A 13,065-nucleotide genomic window follows, 5' to 3' on the forward strand; every position below is an offset into this window, starting at 1 on the left:
CTGATTCTAAAAGATCTGGGCAGTTTTCTCAAAAATTTTTTAACTATGATAACTAGTCTTTTTGAGGGGGAGGGAGGGTATCTAGATAGATAGTCTAATGATTCTTAAATTTTTTTTATCTTTGATTTTTTTTAGGTGAGTTTTTACAGTGAGATACTTTACGCTTTGTTCTGTTTTATTCAACCCTTTGACTATCTTAATGTTTCTTGTTGTTTCATGTTTTTATTTTCAGGGAGTTTGTTGCTTTGTCAAGGTTTTCTACCTCTGGTACCAAGCTATTAATTCCTTTTCCTATTCCTCCTATTATTTTCATCATACCAGTTGCTTATTCTTCAAATATTTTAAAAGAACAGTCACACCTTATTTGAAGTTTTGTACCTCTCAGAGCTTTTAGCCAGTCTTCAAGTTATGGTGAACTGATCATTCAACTAACTTCCCCATCTTCATCCAGTTCTGCTTTGTCACTTTCTTAAATTGTGGGCCTCTGCAGCTGTGTTCTGACCAGTAAAGGGGAATGTAGTTCCATAACAGCCTTTCTTACCTCCCCCCCACTTCTAAATAATAATAATAATAATAATAATAATAATAATGTAAATTTATCTTTTGTTGTGTATTGTGCTTTTTATTATATCAAACCACCAGATAGTTATTGATTCACTTGAGCTGTCTCCTAGAAGTTTTACCCATCTTTAAATGATGTGAATGAATCATGGAACTTTAAATTATTATAGATCTTTAAGATTAATCAATTTCAGTTAAATTTCATATCCTGTTTCTTGAGATTCTCCACTGAAGTTTTATACTGATACTTCCATCAGTATATGCCAGTGGTCCTCGGCACCCTGTGCCAAGGGAGGGTAAATTGTGATGGATCCTGCTAAGTTTGAAAATCTTCTGTTGTCTAGCCTTGACCTTTGTAGATATGATCTTTCTAGCAGCTTCAGTAAAAATCTTCACCAGATAATCTATGAACTGATGCTGAATTTTGGGGTTACCAAAATGCTAGACAGTGAAATACCAAATAATAGAGGGGTTGTAATCTGTATCCACATAGAAAACCACACATCCTTGAATCACTTTAAGCTATTTAGCAAATAGTTCCATTTTTTTTAGGTTCTTAAATCCTTATTATGTCATCTAGTATGTTTGGATACTCTCTTGAGAAAGCAAAACTATATAATCTGTTGTATATGTAGTAATAGATATTTCATTTCACATTATTGTCAAACTTAGTAATTTGATTCTTATTAGATTTGTTATTTCAATCAGTCACAGATCTCATAACTGAAAGATTTCTTACACACATTCCTTATGTAATCAACAAGGATAATATAAAGATTTTTGTCAGATATGTCAATGAAATTTAACTCCATGATGATAAAAGCATCCTTCCTGATAGAATAGAATGAATTCTCATCTGTAAAGGAATGAAGAATGGTTGGCTTGAATTTTTGCTTCTTCATGACTTTCAAAATGTGTTCTGCGAGGGCAGCTAGGTGGCACAGTGGATCGAGCACCGGCCCTGGAGTCAGGATTACCTGAGTTCAAATCCAGCCTCAGACAATAATTACCTAGCTGTGTGGCCTTGGGCAAGACACTTAACCCCATTGCCTTGCAAAAAAAACCCCAAAAAACAAAAACCTAAAACAAAACAAAATGTGTTCTATGATTTGATCAGACATGGATATCAAAGGAGTAAGTGATTTTTATATGGCTTTTCAGATTCTACAAAGCACTTGAAGTACTTTAATCTTATTTGATCCTTACAACATCCCTCCAGCTCTTGGTATCCCCATTTTGTAGCTTAGAAAACTGAACCTAAAATGTTTAATAACTTGTTCTGATTTCAGGTTGAGTGCTAGCTACTGCCTGCCATTTGTGGTTTTCAGAATCTATCTCTTTCTCCATAAAAAAAAATAGGACATCTGTCAAAATTCTTCTAGAAGCATAGTTGTTCTTCATGATTCTTCAGAAATTAGCATACCTTGGCAGATTGTTTAGGTGCCCTGTGATATAATCCTTTTGGTTCTGGATATTCACTTTGAATACCTGATCATATAGTATCTCTCAACATTGACTTCCTATAATATAATGCTTGAGAAGCAATTTGGTGGCATAGAAGGATCCAGAGACTAAGCTAGTGGGAATATCTGCAGTGGCATCCTAATCAACCCTCATTAGCAGTTTGGTCATTCTCCAGATTTGTTAAGTTTGCACTGAATGTCACAGTTGCTATCCCAGTCTGTTTAACAGGATTGTTGAAAGGATTACATGAAATTTTATATGTGTGTGTGTGTGTGTGTGTGTGTGTGTGTGTGTGTGTGTGTGTATGTGTGTGTGTGAGTGAAAGCACATTATAAGCTGTCATTATGAAAAACATGTAAATACTGGTATTTAATTTATTCATTTCAGATTGGAAAACTGAGCCTGAAACAAAGGAATCCATTTCAAACGTTGACATTGTTATGGACAAATCATCCCAGGAACAGTACTCAAACGATGATTACCAGTCTGCCAAGTTGGGAAAAGTTTGGAATTATGATCCTGAGAAACCTTCTATGCAAAATGAATGTGGGGAATCATTCAAGTGTAATTCAGACCTTTTTCAGGATCATATACTATATAATGTAAATCAATCACAAGGTTATAATGAATTTGGAAAAGACTTAATGGAGGGTAAAGATCATCCTGAGCAGCAGAAAATCCATCCTAAAGAGAAACTTCATGTGTGTAAAGACTGTGGCAAAACTTTTAGCTTCAGCTCATCCCTTATGTACCATCAGAAAATTCATACCGGAGAAAAGCCTCATAAATGCAATGAATGTGGAAAAGCTTTCATTCTTCGAACACAGCTTAACTCCCACCAGAGAATTCATACAGGAGGGAAACCTTATGAATGTAATGAATGTGGAAAAACTTTTAGATACAACTCATCCTTTACTTACCACCAGAAAATTCATACTGGAGAGAAACCTTATGAATGTTACGAATGTGGGAAGGTCTTCAGAGGGAACACACAGCTGAATTCCCATCAAAGAATTCACACTGGAGAGAAACCCTATGAATGTGATGAGTGTGGGAAAACCTTTAATCAGAGCACACAGCTTACTTTCCACAAGAGAATTCATACTGGAGAAAAACCTTATGAATGTAATGAATGTGGGAAGGCCTTCATGCAAAGTGCACATCTTATTTCCCACCAAAAAATTCATACTGGAGAGAAACCTTATGAATGTAATGAATGTGGGAAAGCTTTTAGTTCTAGTACATCCCTTACTTACCACAGGAGAATTCATACTGGAGAGAAACCTTATAAATGTAATGAATGTGGGAAGGCTTTCATTCAGAGTGCACATCTTACTTCCCACCAGAAAATTCATACTGGAGAGAAACCTTATGAATGTAGAGACTGTGGGAAAGTTTTTAGCTCCAACTCATCTCTTATTTACCACCAGAGAATTCATACTGGAGAGAAACCTTATGTTTGTAATGAATGTGGGCAGGCCTTCAGAGTGAACACACAGCTTACTGCCCATCAGAGAATTCATACTGGAGAAAAGCCTTATGAGTGTAATGAATGTGGGAAAGCCTTTGTCCATAGCACACACCTCACCTTCCACCAGAGGATTCATACTGGAGAGAAACCATATGAGTGTAATGAATGTGGGAAAGCATTTAGCTCTGGATCATCCCTTACTAACCACCAGAGAGTTCACACTGGAGAAAAGCCTTATGAATGTAATGAATGTGGAAAATCTTTTAGACACAATTCATCCTTTCTTTACCATCAGAGAATTCATACTGGAGAGAAACCTTATATATGTAGTGAATGTGGAAAAGGCTTCATACTCCGTACACAGCTCACTTCCCACCAGAAGAAGCATGCTGAAGAGAAACCTTATGAACATAATGAATATGGAAAAGCTTTTTGATAGAGTGAATTGCTTATTTATCTCTCAGATAACTTTGTAGTAGAAGGAAATATTAATTTAATAATATTTCGAAGCTTTCAGCTGTAGTACACTTTCCTTGATGCCTGGAAATATTTACAAAAGCAGTGAATGTGGGAAAACATCCATTCTAAACTCAGAGAAACCTTGTCATTATAATGAACTTTGGAAAGCTCTTCCAGCAAGATGCATACAATAGAGAATACTAGAAAAATACTGGAGAGAAGTCCTGTAAATGTAATCAATGTGGGAAGGGCTTAAAATATCTATGACCTTTTAATTACCATAAGAGAATTGTTGAAAGTGAATTTTTTGGAGAACATAACTGACTCCATTTTGTTCTATATTGGCCATTGTGTAGGATCCTCACATGAATTGTAGGACTAACTACAATAGTTGGTTCTCTTCAGTGTTTTCTTTTATCTTCTTAATTGATACAAAAAGACTTGATTGCTTTTAAAAAAAAACTCCACTCTTTGGAATGTCTTCCTCCCTTCTCTAGCCTGACAAGTAGTTCCCTTTAATGAAATTAGCTATACTAAAAAAAGGGTACATCCCTTCTCCATCTCTTATGGCTAATCATATACAGTTTCTTTCATAAGTACATTTTTTTCTTTGTAACATCCAATGGACAGTAATGAACAGCCATCTGGGTTTTTTCCTTTGTTTCATGCAATGTATAAATAATGCAAATGACACATTTGAATCACGTACTGTGAAGTGTGTTGTTCTGAGTATATGGTAGAACCTGTTTCTCTGATTTGTGCTAGTCAGTTGGCAAGAGCTAGACAAACTGGTACTGGATCCCCCCGTCTCTAAGAACTTTGCCCAGCCACATACCTCTGAGTTCACCAATTCAGGAACCTCTAGAGATGGGAAACTTGAAAGGATTGATGAGAGCACAATCTAACAATTTTGTGCTCCCCAGAGAGAGGTGAATGTTTTGTGTATTTTTGTATTGTGTGTCTGGTTCTGTGTCTTTTGTGCTTGACCCAGTGACTTGGCCAACCTTCCTATCTAAATTCTTGGTTAAAATTTTAATCTGGTCTGTTATCTGGCACTAAGATACCAAGAAGCCTTTGGAAAAACTGTACTTTGGTAGGGTAGAGCCAGAGGGAACAGTTCATCTAACCATAAACTCAGGTAATTGGGGAAGGGGGGGGGAAATCCCAAACATTTATGATACAAAGCTGATGTAAGCCTCATTTTTGCCTTGAGTAGTCAATCATCATGATGGGATATGTTTGATATTTCTGTTCTGGAAGAGAATCTTCAGATCCATTTTGATGAGTTGGAAAAAAAATTCTAGTCTCCAAGTATGAATTTGTTCTTTCTTAAACTAAATGGCCATCAGATACTTAAATCTACTGAAAGGCCCTGGCCATATGATCATGAAACCTTATAAATTCTAGAGGGAAAAAAAATAGATGTCTATTTAACAAAACAAATGTATTATTGATTTATTTGGGTATATCCTGAAATGCATAAATTTTGCCAGCCAGATTATGAAAAGTTTATGAATCTTTGTCCACTCCAGAGGATGAATTGTGGCATTCTTTTTCACATTTTCTATCTAGTACTCCATCACTTGTCTCAAACATTTCCTCTCTAGCAATACTATTTCTTAAGGGATAGTAACATTGTCCTTTACAAAACCTCTCTGTGTGATCCTTTTATCTTCAATGAATGGTAAAGATGAGTGAGACTCAAATGCAGGAAGATCACTAGATACAACTTATAGCTTCCTTGCAGTGGAATTCTGATCAAGACTTCTATTTTGTAGAACTTGAAGGGGACAAAGAATTTAAATCAACTCTCACTAGTATCTGTTAGTGTTGTCATTACCTCTGGCACTGGCAGAAGATCCAAGATAGTCAGTTTCAGCGTTAAATTGTCCCATTCCAAATAAACTTTCCATAGAAAATAAGAGGAAAAAAACACCACATCTCAAATCTTTTAAAAGATAAGAGTTTCATTTCTGTGTTCTTATTTTAACTAGGTTGTGACCACTCAGAGATAGACAAGAGGGAAGAAAATCCTTTGCCCGTTTACATAAATTGATGCTATTGTAAACTAGTTAGAAACTAAATTTGTGACTGAAATGTAATTTCTTTACTGTGAATTTCCAAAATATTGTTTGGATGTTTTTATAAAGGCTGAAATATCCTCCTAAACTTTGGGGATTGATACTTTCTGTAATGTAAAAGAAAAAAATGATAACTTTGTTAAAGTCACATACAAACAGCACTTCAGGTCTCTTTACCACTCTCTTCTTTGAAGTATGACAGATTTCTTGTTTTAAAGTAAAAATAAAAGGTGATTTCACTGACTAGAGAAATCTAAGAAAGACTTAAATAGTTAAAAAAAAAGAAATAAGGAAAGATGGTTTTGAAATCTTCTGTTTCCAAATATCTGGTGCTTAAGAACCACGTAGTGCAATTATTAACTCTTCTATACAATTTGGAAAGAAATATTTGTTTAAATTAGCATAATTTCATTTTAAGGAAAAGTTTTCACTTTTACCTCTGTGTTCCGTGAATTACTTAATAAAGTTTAATTGCCTAATTAGAAGCAAAGTCCCCTCAAAAAGGAATTAGAATTGATTGTATTTGAAAGCCCTTAAGCATATTTAAGGATTGACCTTAAATTGTCAATTTTGATCAGGAAAAAAGTAAAAATTTTGCAGTAAATTGGAATTGTAAAATAAAACTTATGCTAACTTAGAAAGGAGAGATTTTAGTAACCAAAAATAATTAGTTTTTTGGATGGAGTGGGATAATATTGAAAACTATCTGAAGGATTGTGAAAGTAGAGAAGGAAAGGGAAGGGTTGAATCACTTTGGAAATCAAGGTTCGGTTTTGAAGTAAACAGAAATTTAAAGGAATTTGAAGACCATTTGTGCTTATACAGTGTGGATATAAAGTTTGAGAAGGCAATGGGAATTAAGAGTTACAATTTCTCAGAGTAGGAATATAAAACTAGTTATTTTTCTTTACCTAGTTTGCCATACTGTATGGTCCTTGTCATTGCCAACTACCAAGATGCCCAACCTAGGTCAAAAGAAAAACCAATAAGATAACAAAGTGTTATAGAAAGTGAAATCTTAGTCTAGATTAGAGGAATCAACATGCCTCTAAAATGATTGTTACATCTAGGGAAGTAGTTATTTTCTCTTCAGATAGTAAATTTTAAGACTGTCATGATTGCCCAAGCTTTTTTTTTCATCAATTTTTATATTCTTGTTCATTTAGAAAAGTAACTGGAATCATGTGGCAAAATTTGAAATTAAGTGTTAAAAATTTTTTTATATTGGCTTTTGCTAAATCAGGAGAAAGTACAACATGATCTGTGTTCTGAATGGTAATTATTGATGCCATCTTTGTATTATAAGAATAATTCCATTTTTAATTATTCTCTACTTATATCTGAATGCAACTAATATAGAATGCCAAAACTGATAGATGAAATGATTTTCATTTTAAGATTATTTGGAATGCATCCAACTGAGTTGATGTTATTTGGCTGGCAATGTTTTATTTCATGTTTTAAGTCCATAATATTGTTAAAAATTATGATGTTACTAATTTTTTTGTGTTGTGATTTTGGAAAACCATATAAGAAATGCTATTAATTTGATAAATGTTACCTAGAATATACTTAACTACACTTGTATATTATTAGGAGATTAACTGAATGGAATGAAATGATGAATTTGAGCTATCATGTATTAGTTTCTTAACATTATGGGGGAAAAAAACCATTTCTTGGTTATATTTTTGCTTTAAAATGAATAATAATGAAAATTATTTGAAATTTGGCAAAAACCTAAAGACCTTGTAAATTTTTATTATCTCTGAAATTCTTTAAGGACTTGCCAGTACCTATGTTTCTGTAACTTGGGCAGGATCATAAAATCTTAGCTCCATGGAAGAAAGAGTTGAAAGAATTTATGTGACAAGTAAGAACTTTGCAAATTCTAAGATAATAAATTGGATTACTAATTATGAAATTTAGAAAAAACAAATTAGAGAAAATTATATCTGGAAAAATAGGCATTGAAGTTATATCTGAATCACTGTAGTATAAGTCCCAGTGAGAATATTTTTCTTTTTGCCTTAGAAGTTGACAGAAGCCACTGACCTTTTCATTTTTGAATGAACTGTATCAAACATTCACTTTTTATATAAAAACCTCAGAATGTGAATATTCTCTTAATATTTACCACTTGGTTGTGGCATCAAGATGTCTGAAAATATACATACACACAAATGAAAGTTTTGGGTTTTTTACATGTACTTTGTATGTACATGATGAGTATTGAGGAACAATGTTAAAAATTATTTATTTTAATTGAATATTATTGCAACAACAAGAACTGTGTCCTCCCTTAAGCTGTGAATGATGGCATTTGCTATGTTAAGGGAGTTAAACCTCTTGGGACTATCATTTGAATTCAGATATAACTGAATTATTGCTCAGCCAATAATTCACCATTCAAGGGTAATACCAGGAAGTTCTCTTTGAGAATAGCAAAATTTCCCACTTGGTTAAAATTGAGTCTGACTATGATACCCTGTGAATAACGTGAACTTTTTCATAATTGACTATCCCAAAATATTACTATGAAAATTACTCAAAATCAGAACAATGAAAACGTTATCCTACTATGTTTATGATAGGTCGGTCTGTGCCTTTAGGCTTAAACTGGAGGGAATGTCTTAATATTGTTATAACCACGGCCTGCCTTTTTTCCCCTTTCATAGCAAATTTCTGTACCTATGGTAGGTGAACTATAAAGGTTTTCTAATGAATCTCAGTATTACAATCCTCAAACATCTCTGATCTGCTATACTGGAATGCAAGTAGGAAGGACCCTATTGCTTTTATTTTTATTATTTAGACTGGGTGGCCACTACTCATTTCAACTTTCTAATCTAAGTTACTATGAGAAATCAGTTCTTAGACTTGTCAATTCTTTGCTTATTGTTTTAAAACAAATATTCATACATAAGATCATGTTCGTAAAATGTCACATTCTTTCTGAGTTATATAAAAATAAAATATATCATGGGTGAATTATGTGGAATAGGATAAAGATATAAAAGCTTTAATACTTAATAAAATACTAATCTTCACTTGGTAAAAAGCAACAAAAACATTTGAAAATTGAGATATGTATGATTGACTTTCAAGTGATTTCCAATGGGTAAAGAAATAATTAAAGACTCACAATAATTGTAATTGTATTAGTTGCCCTAGGACTTTAGCTGTTGTGCCAGTGAAAACTAATGGAAAAGTCAAGGATTGATGATATCCTAAATGATAGATTTCTATTTTTATCCTGGAAATAATAAGACCTTTCAGTCCATTTCAACATTCACAGATACCTGTCCGTACAAATGCCTAAATACACAGGCTTTAAATGTTTGGAAAATCTCCTGTTTATATGTCAAGTTGAATTGAGTTTTTCCCTCTATAGAATTGTTTAGTTGTCAAGAAACTTTAAATTGTTTTTTTAAATGAAAAGTTAAAGAGGAAATAGTTATCTATTTCCTTTACAAAAGCAAGTTAAACAACTATATCTGAAAATATATAAATTATATCTACATATATTGGGAAAAGAGAAGAGCAATAGTTGTGGTCCTTCACAAACCACATAATATGTCAAGAAGAGTTCAATGTAATTTTTTTTTAGGTTTTTGGTTTTTGGGTGTTTTTTTTTTTGGCAAGGCAGTGGGATTCAGTGGCTTGCCCAAGGCCGCACAGCTAGGTAATTATTAAGTGTCTGATTTGAACTCAGGTACTCCTGACTCCAGGGATGGTGCTCTATCTGCTGCACCACCTAGCCGCCCCTCAATGAAATTTTGAAAGCATTAATTTGACACTCTGGAAAAAGGAAAGGTGACTAGATAAAATATACTGCCATTCTCTAGAAGCAATATATTTTTATGGTTTTACACATCAAAACTAAAGCTCCAGTAGCTTAACCATCCAGGGAAATGTTCCTCTGTACAAATTGCTGCTTGTCCTAAACAGTTGGCCAAAGATCACTTCCCATCCCCTTGATATGTTTAGCTATAATTCATACAAGTTGAATATAGGCTCATTAAACATAACAGGTCTTTATAGTCACATAATCTAAAGCACTTACTAAAAAAAAAAACTATAGCACTTAGCTTTAGAAAAAAGTTTGCCTCAATTTGTTGAAGCTCACATATTAAATAAACTATTCTCCAAAGCATTTTGTTCTGAGCAAGATGGTTAAATGGGTGTTAAAACATTCGTATCTTATTTTGGGAATTCCTAAATGACTGATAAGTTTTTTTCTCCATTTTTATTTGAGGTCTCTGATAATATTAAGAGATAAAAGGGCTTATTTTACAAAGTCAGGTACTCAAGACTTTTAATATTATTCTTCTAGCCCACAAATAGTATTGTCTGTAGTGATGTCTACTTCAACCATGTACAGATTTCAGGTAAACATCTAAAGAAAAATAGTTTGTGAATATTAAAAAACTCTTACTTTCAGATGAATTACAGGTGATATAATTTGGTGTGCTTCCTAAAGGGCTAATGTTAATAAGGTTAACTCTGTAAGACTTTTACTGACTTTTGCCACTAAGTACTGGAAAGCCAATGTATTTAATTTTGTCAAGCCTTACTAAACTGTAAAGTCTTATCATTAACAGGTTTAAGACAGAATTATCTACAGAATCTCCATAAATGACCTGGAACCTGGAAATACCTCTACAAATCCACCCTGTCAAGAAGGTGAAAAGGCCCATTCCACTTACTTTTTTTAAAATAAAAATTTTTAAGGCAATGGAGTTAAGTGACTTGCCTAAGGTCACATAGCTAGGCATTTTTTAAGTGTCTGAGGCCAGATTTGAACTCAGGTTCTCCTGAGGGCTGGTGCTCTATCCACTGTACCACCTGGCTGCCTCTCATTTACTTTTTGTTTTGTTTTGTTTTTGCAAAACAATGGGGTTAAGTGGCTTGCCCAAGGCCACACAGCCAGGTAATTATTAAGTGTCTGATGCGGCCCTGCACCACCTAGCAGCCCCTCCATTTACTTTTGATAACTAACACCTTAGTTTAAGACACAAATATGTTGATTCAGGGATGCACATTTTTGAATTTAAGTAGATTAGGCTGGACAATTTGTGGACAGTGTCAAGATTGGACCCCTTTCACACAGAATTTCCTAGAGAAAGTGTTTTCCAGAGGCAGATGACTTAATGGATTACCCAGCTAACTGAAAATGATGGAAAGAAGCCTGTTTTGTAAGTGGGTGCTCTGATGCATTCCCTATTTTGGTTTCCCCATTGGCAATAGAGATTTATTCTCCATTATATCTTAACAGTGCCCTGGTGTTTTTTTCCTTAATTTTCTTGTTCTTAGATTTACTGGAGTGTGACTGATTCATTTATTGATTCACATTTGATAATTAGTTTCTGAATTTTGAATGATTTGTTCTCTGCATATTTTTCTTTTATAAACGTTATAACTCTCCTTGGACCAAGTTGCCTGTTTGCTATACAAGCTGACTTACTCTTATCCTCACTAGGTTTGTCTAGGGACAAAGGGGATTGTGAAAAGTTAATATTTGGGAGAATTATAACTCACTCCATTTTATTCTGCATTTGAAATTTTGCTGTGTATGATGCTTGCTTGAGCTGAAACACTAGCTGCAACAGCTTGTTGTCTTCAATATCTTTCCTTCTATAATTGATTCAGAAAGACTTAATTGCTAAAAAAAAAAAAATTCTTTTTTTAAAACAGGACTCACTAGTCTCCGGAATTTGCTCGTTTGCCCTGATTATGTACTTTCCGTAGACTTAGTGAAACTAACTATACTAACAAGGGCACATTCCTTTTCTGTCTCCTTAAAGCTAACAATATACATTTCCTTTGTATATCCAACTCCACTATAATGAGCAGTCATCTTTTTTCCTTTGTTTCATGTAATATATAAATACTACTAGCTGAATTATGAATGACATACATTCCCATCAAATGTAATTGGGATATGCCACTCTATAATAAAACCTGTTTCTTTGATTCATGTTGGCTTATTGGCAAAAGCTTGTCAAACTGATATTCATGCAACAAAATGCATAGTATAATTAAGTTTTATAAATGTAATTAATGTGGGAAGGCTTTCAATGAAGGCCTTTTTATTGATCTTCCACAAATTTTTACTTGAGGAAAACATTAGTTTTAGTCAGGAATCTTTAGTCAGAAAATCTCTCACTAAGGAAAAAACATACCGAAAAGAAACTATTAATGCAGAATAATAGGAGTTTATAGGGATAAAGAGGCCTTACTGAACACCTGGAGCTAAGGCTCTTATGTCTATTCCCCGAGCTATTTACTAGCTGATGCTTTCCAAATGGGTGGTGTCTGGCTACACAAGAAAGGTGAGCGGCAGCCAATGCTCTAGACCAAATTTGTTAAGGGAGAAGTTGCTTAGTTCTTAGTCCTATGACAAGATACAGAAATAGGACTAAAGTAGGCCACTAGATGTTTTCCATTAAGCCTGAAGGAATTTTTGCTTTGAGACCCACAGCTGATTTCACTGATGGAAATGCCAACAATTAGACTTGGTTAAGGGACACATAATTTAAACCAATTAAAAGCCCTTGGCTAGCTCCCCAATAGCTTCCCAGATATGACAAGACACTCAGATTCGTGCAAACTACTGGAAACTGCACAAAGCCACTTTGGTTATGTCCACATCAGGGATATCTTTGCTTAATTATGTATCTTTGCTTGAATAAATCTTAGAATTAAAAAATAAAAGTGCTATGTCTCATTATTTTGCTATTTCCCACCGAGCTGCCCCCTTTTGGACTTCATCATACCCTAGAAACCTCTAACTTTGAAGCTATGGATCTAATGTACCAATTTCCATTTGGATAGAGTCCCTCCCTCCCTCCCAGTACCTCCATTCTAGGAGGGCACCCAGCCTGCCTTCTTCATTTCCCACCCTGCTGAACCTTCCTGACTTTCCCATCATGTCCCTACATTAGACACCTTCCTTATGAGTGGTGTCTTCTACCATTAAAATGAAAGCTCCTTAAGGGCAGGAGCTGTTTTCTGCACAGTAGCTGA

At 34.2% G+C, this 13,065-nt stretch overlaps 1 protein-coding gene across 1 annotated transcript in view; it reads left to right on the top strand.

Moving 5' to 3' along the window:
* Positions 1 to 12,776, top strand: part of LOC141509828 (uncharacterized) — a 67,427-nt gene extending 54,651 nt beyond the window's left edge. Inside the window, 1 exon segment of the mRNA XM_074219649.1 lies at positions 2,700 to 12,776. Coding sequence (XP_074075750.1) covers positions 2,700 to 3,932 — 1,233 coding nt within the window. The 3' untranslated portion in view covers positions 3,933 to 12,776.
* Positions 12,777 to 13,065: the final 289 nt, after the last annotated feature.

Source organism: Macrotis lagotis, chromosome 1 (assembly GCF_037893015.1).
Source record: "Macrotis lagotis isolate mMagLag1 chromosome 1, bilby.v1.9.chrom.fasta, whole genome shotgun sequence".
Lineage (NCBI taxonomy): Eukaryota > Metazoa > Chordata > Mammalia > Peramelemorphia > Peramelidae > Macrotis > Macrotis lagotis.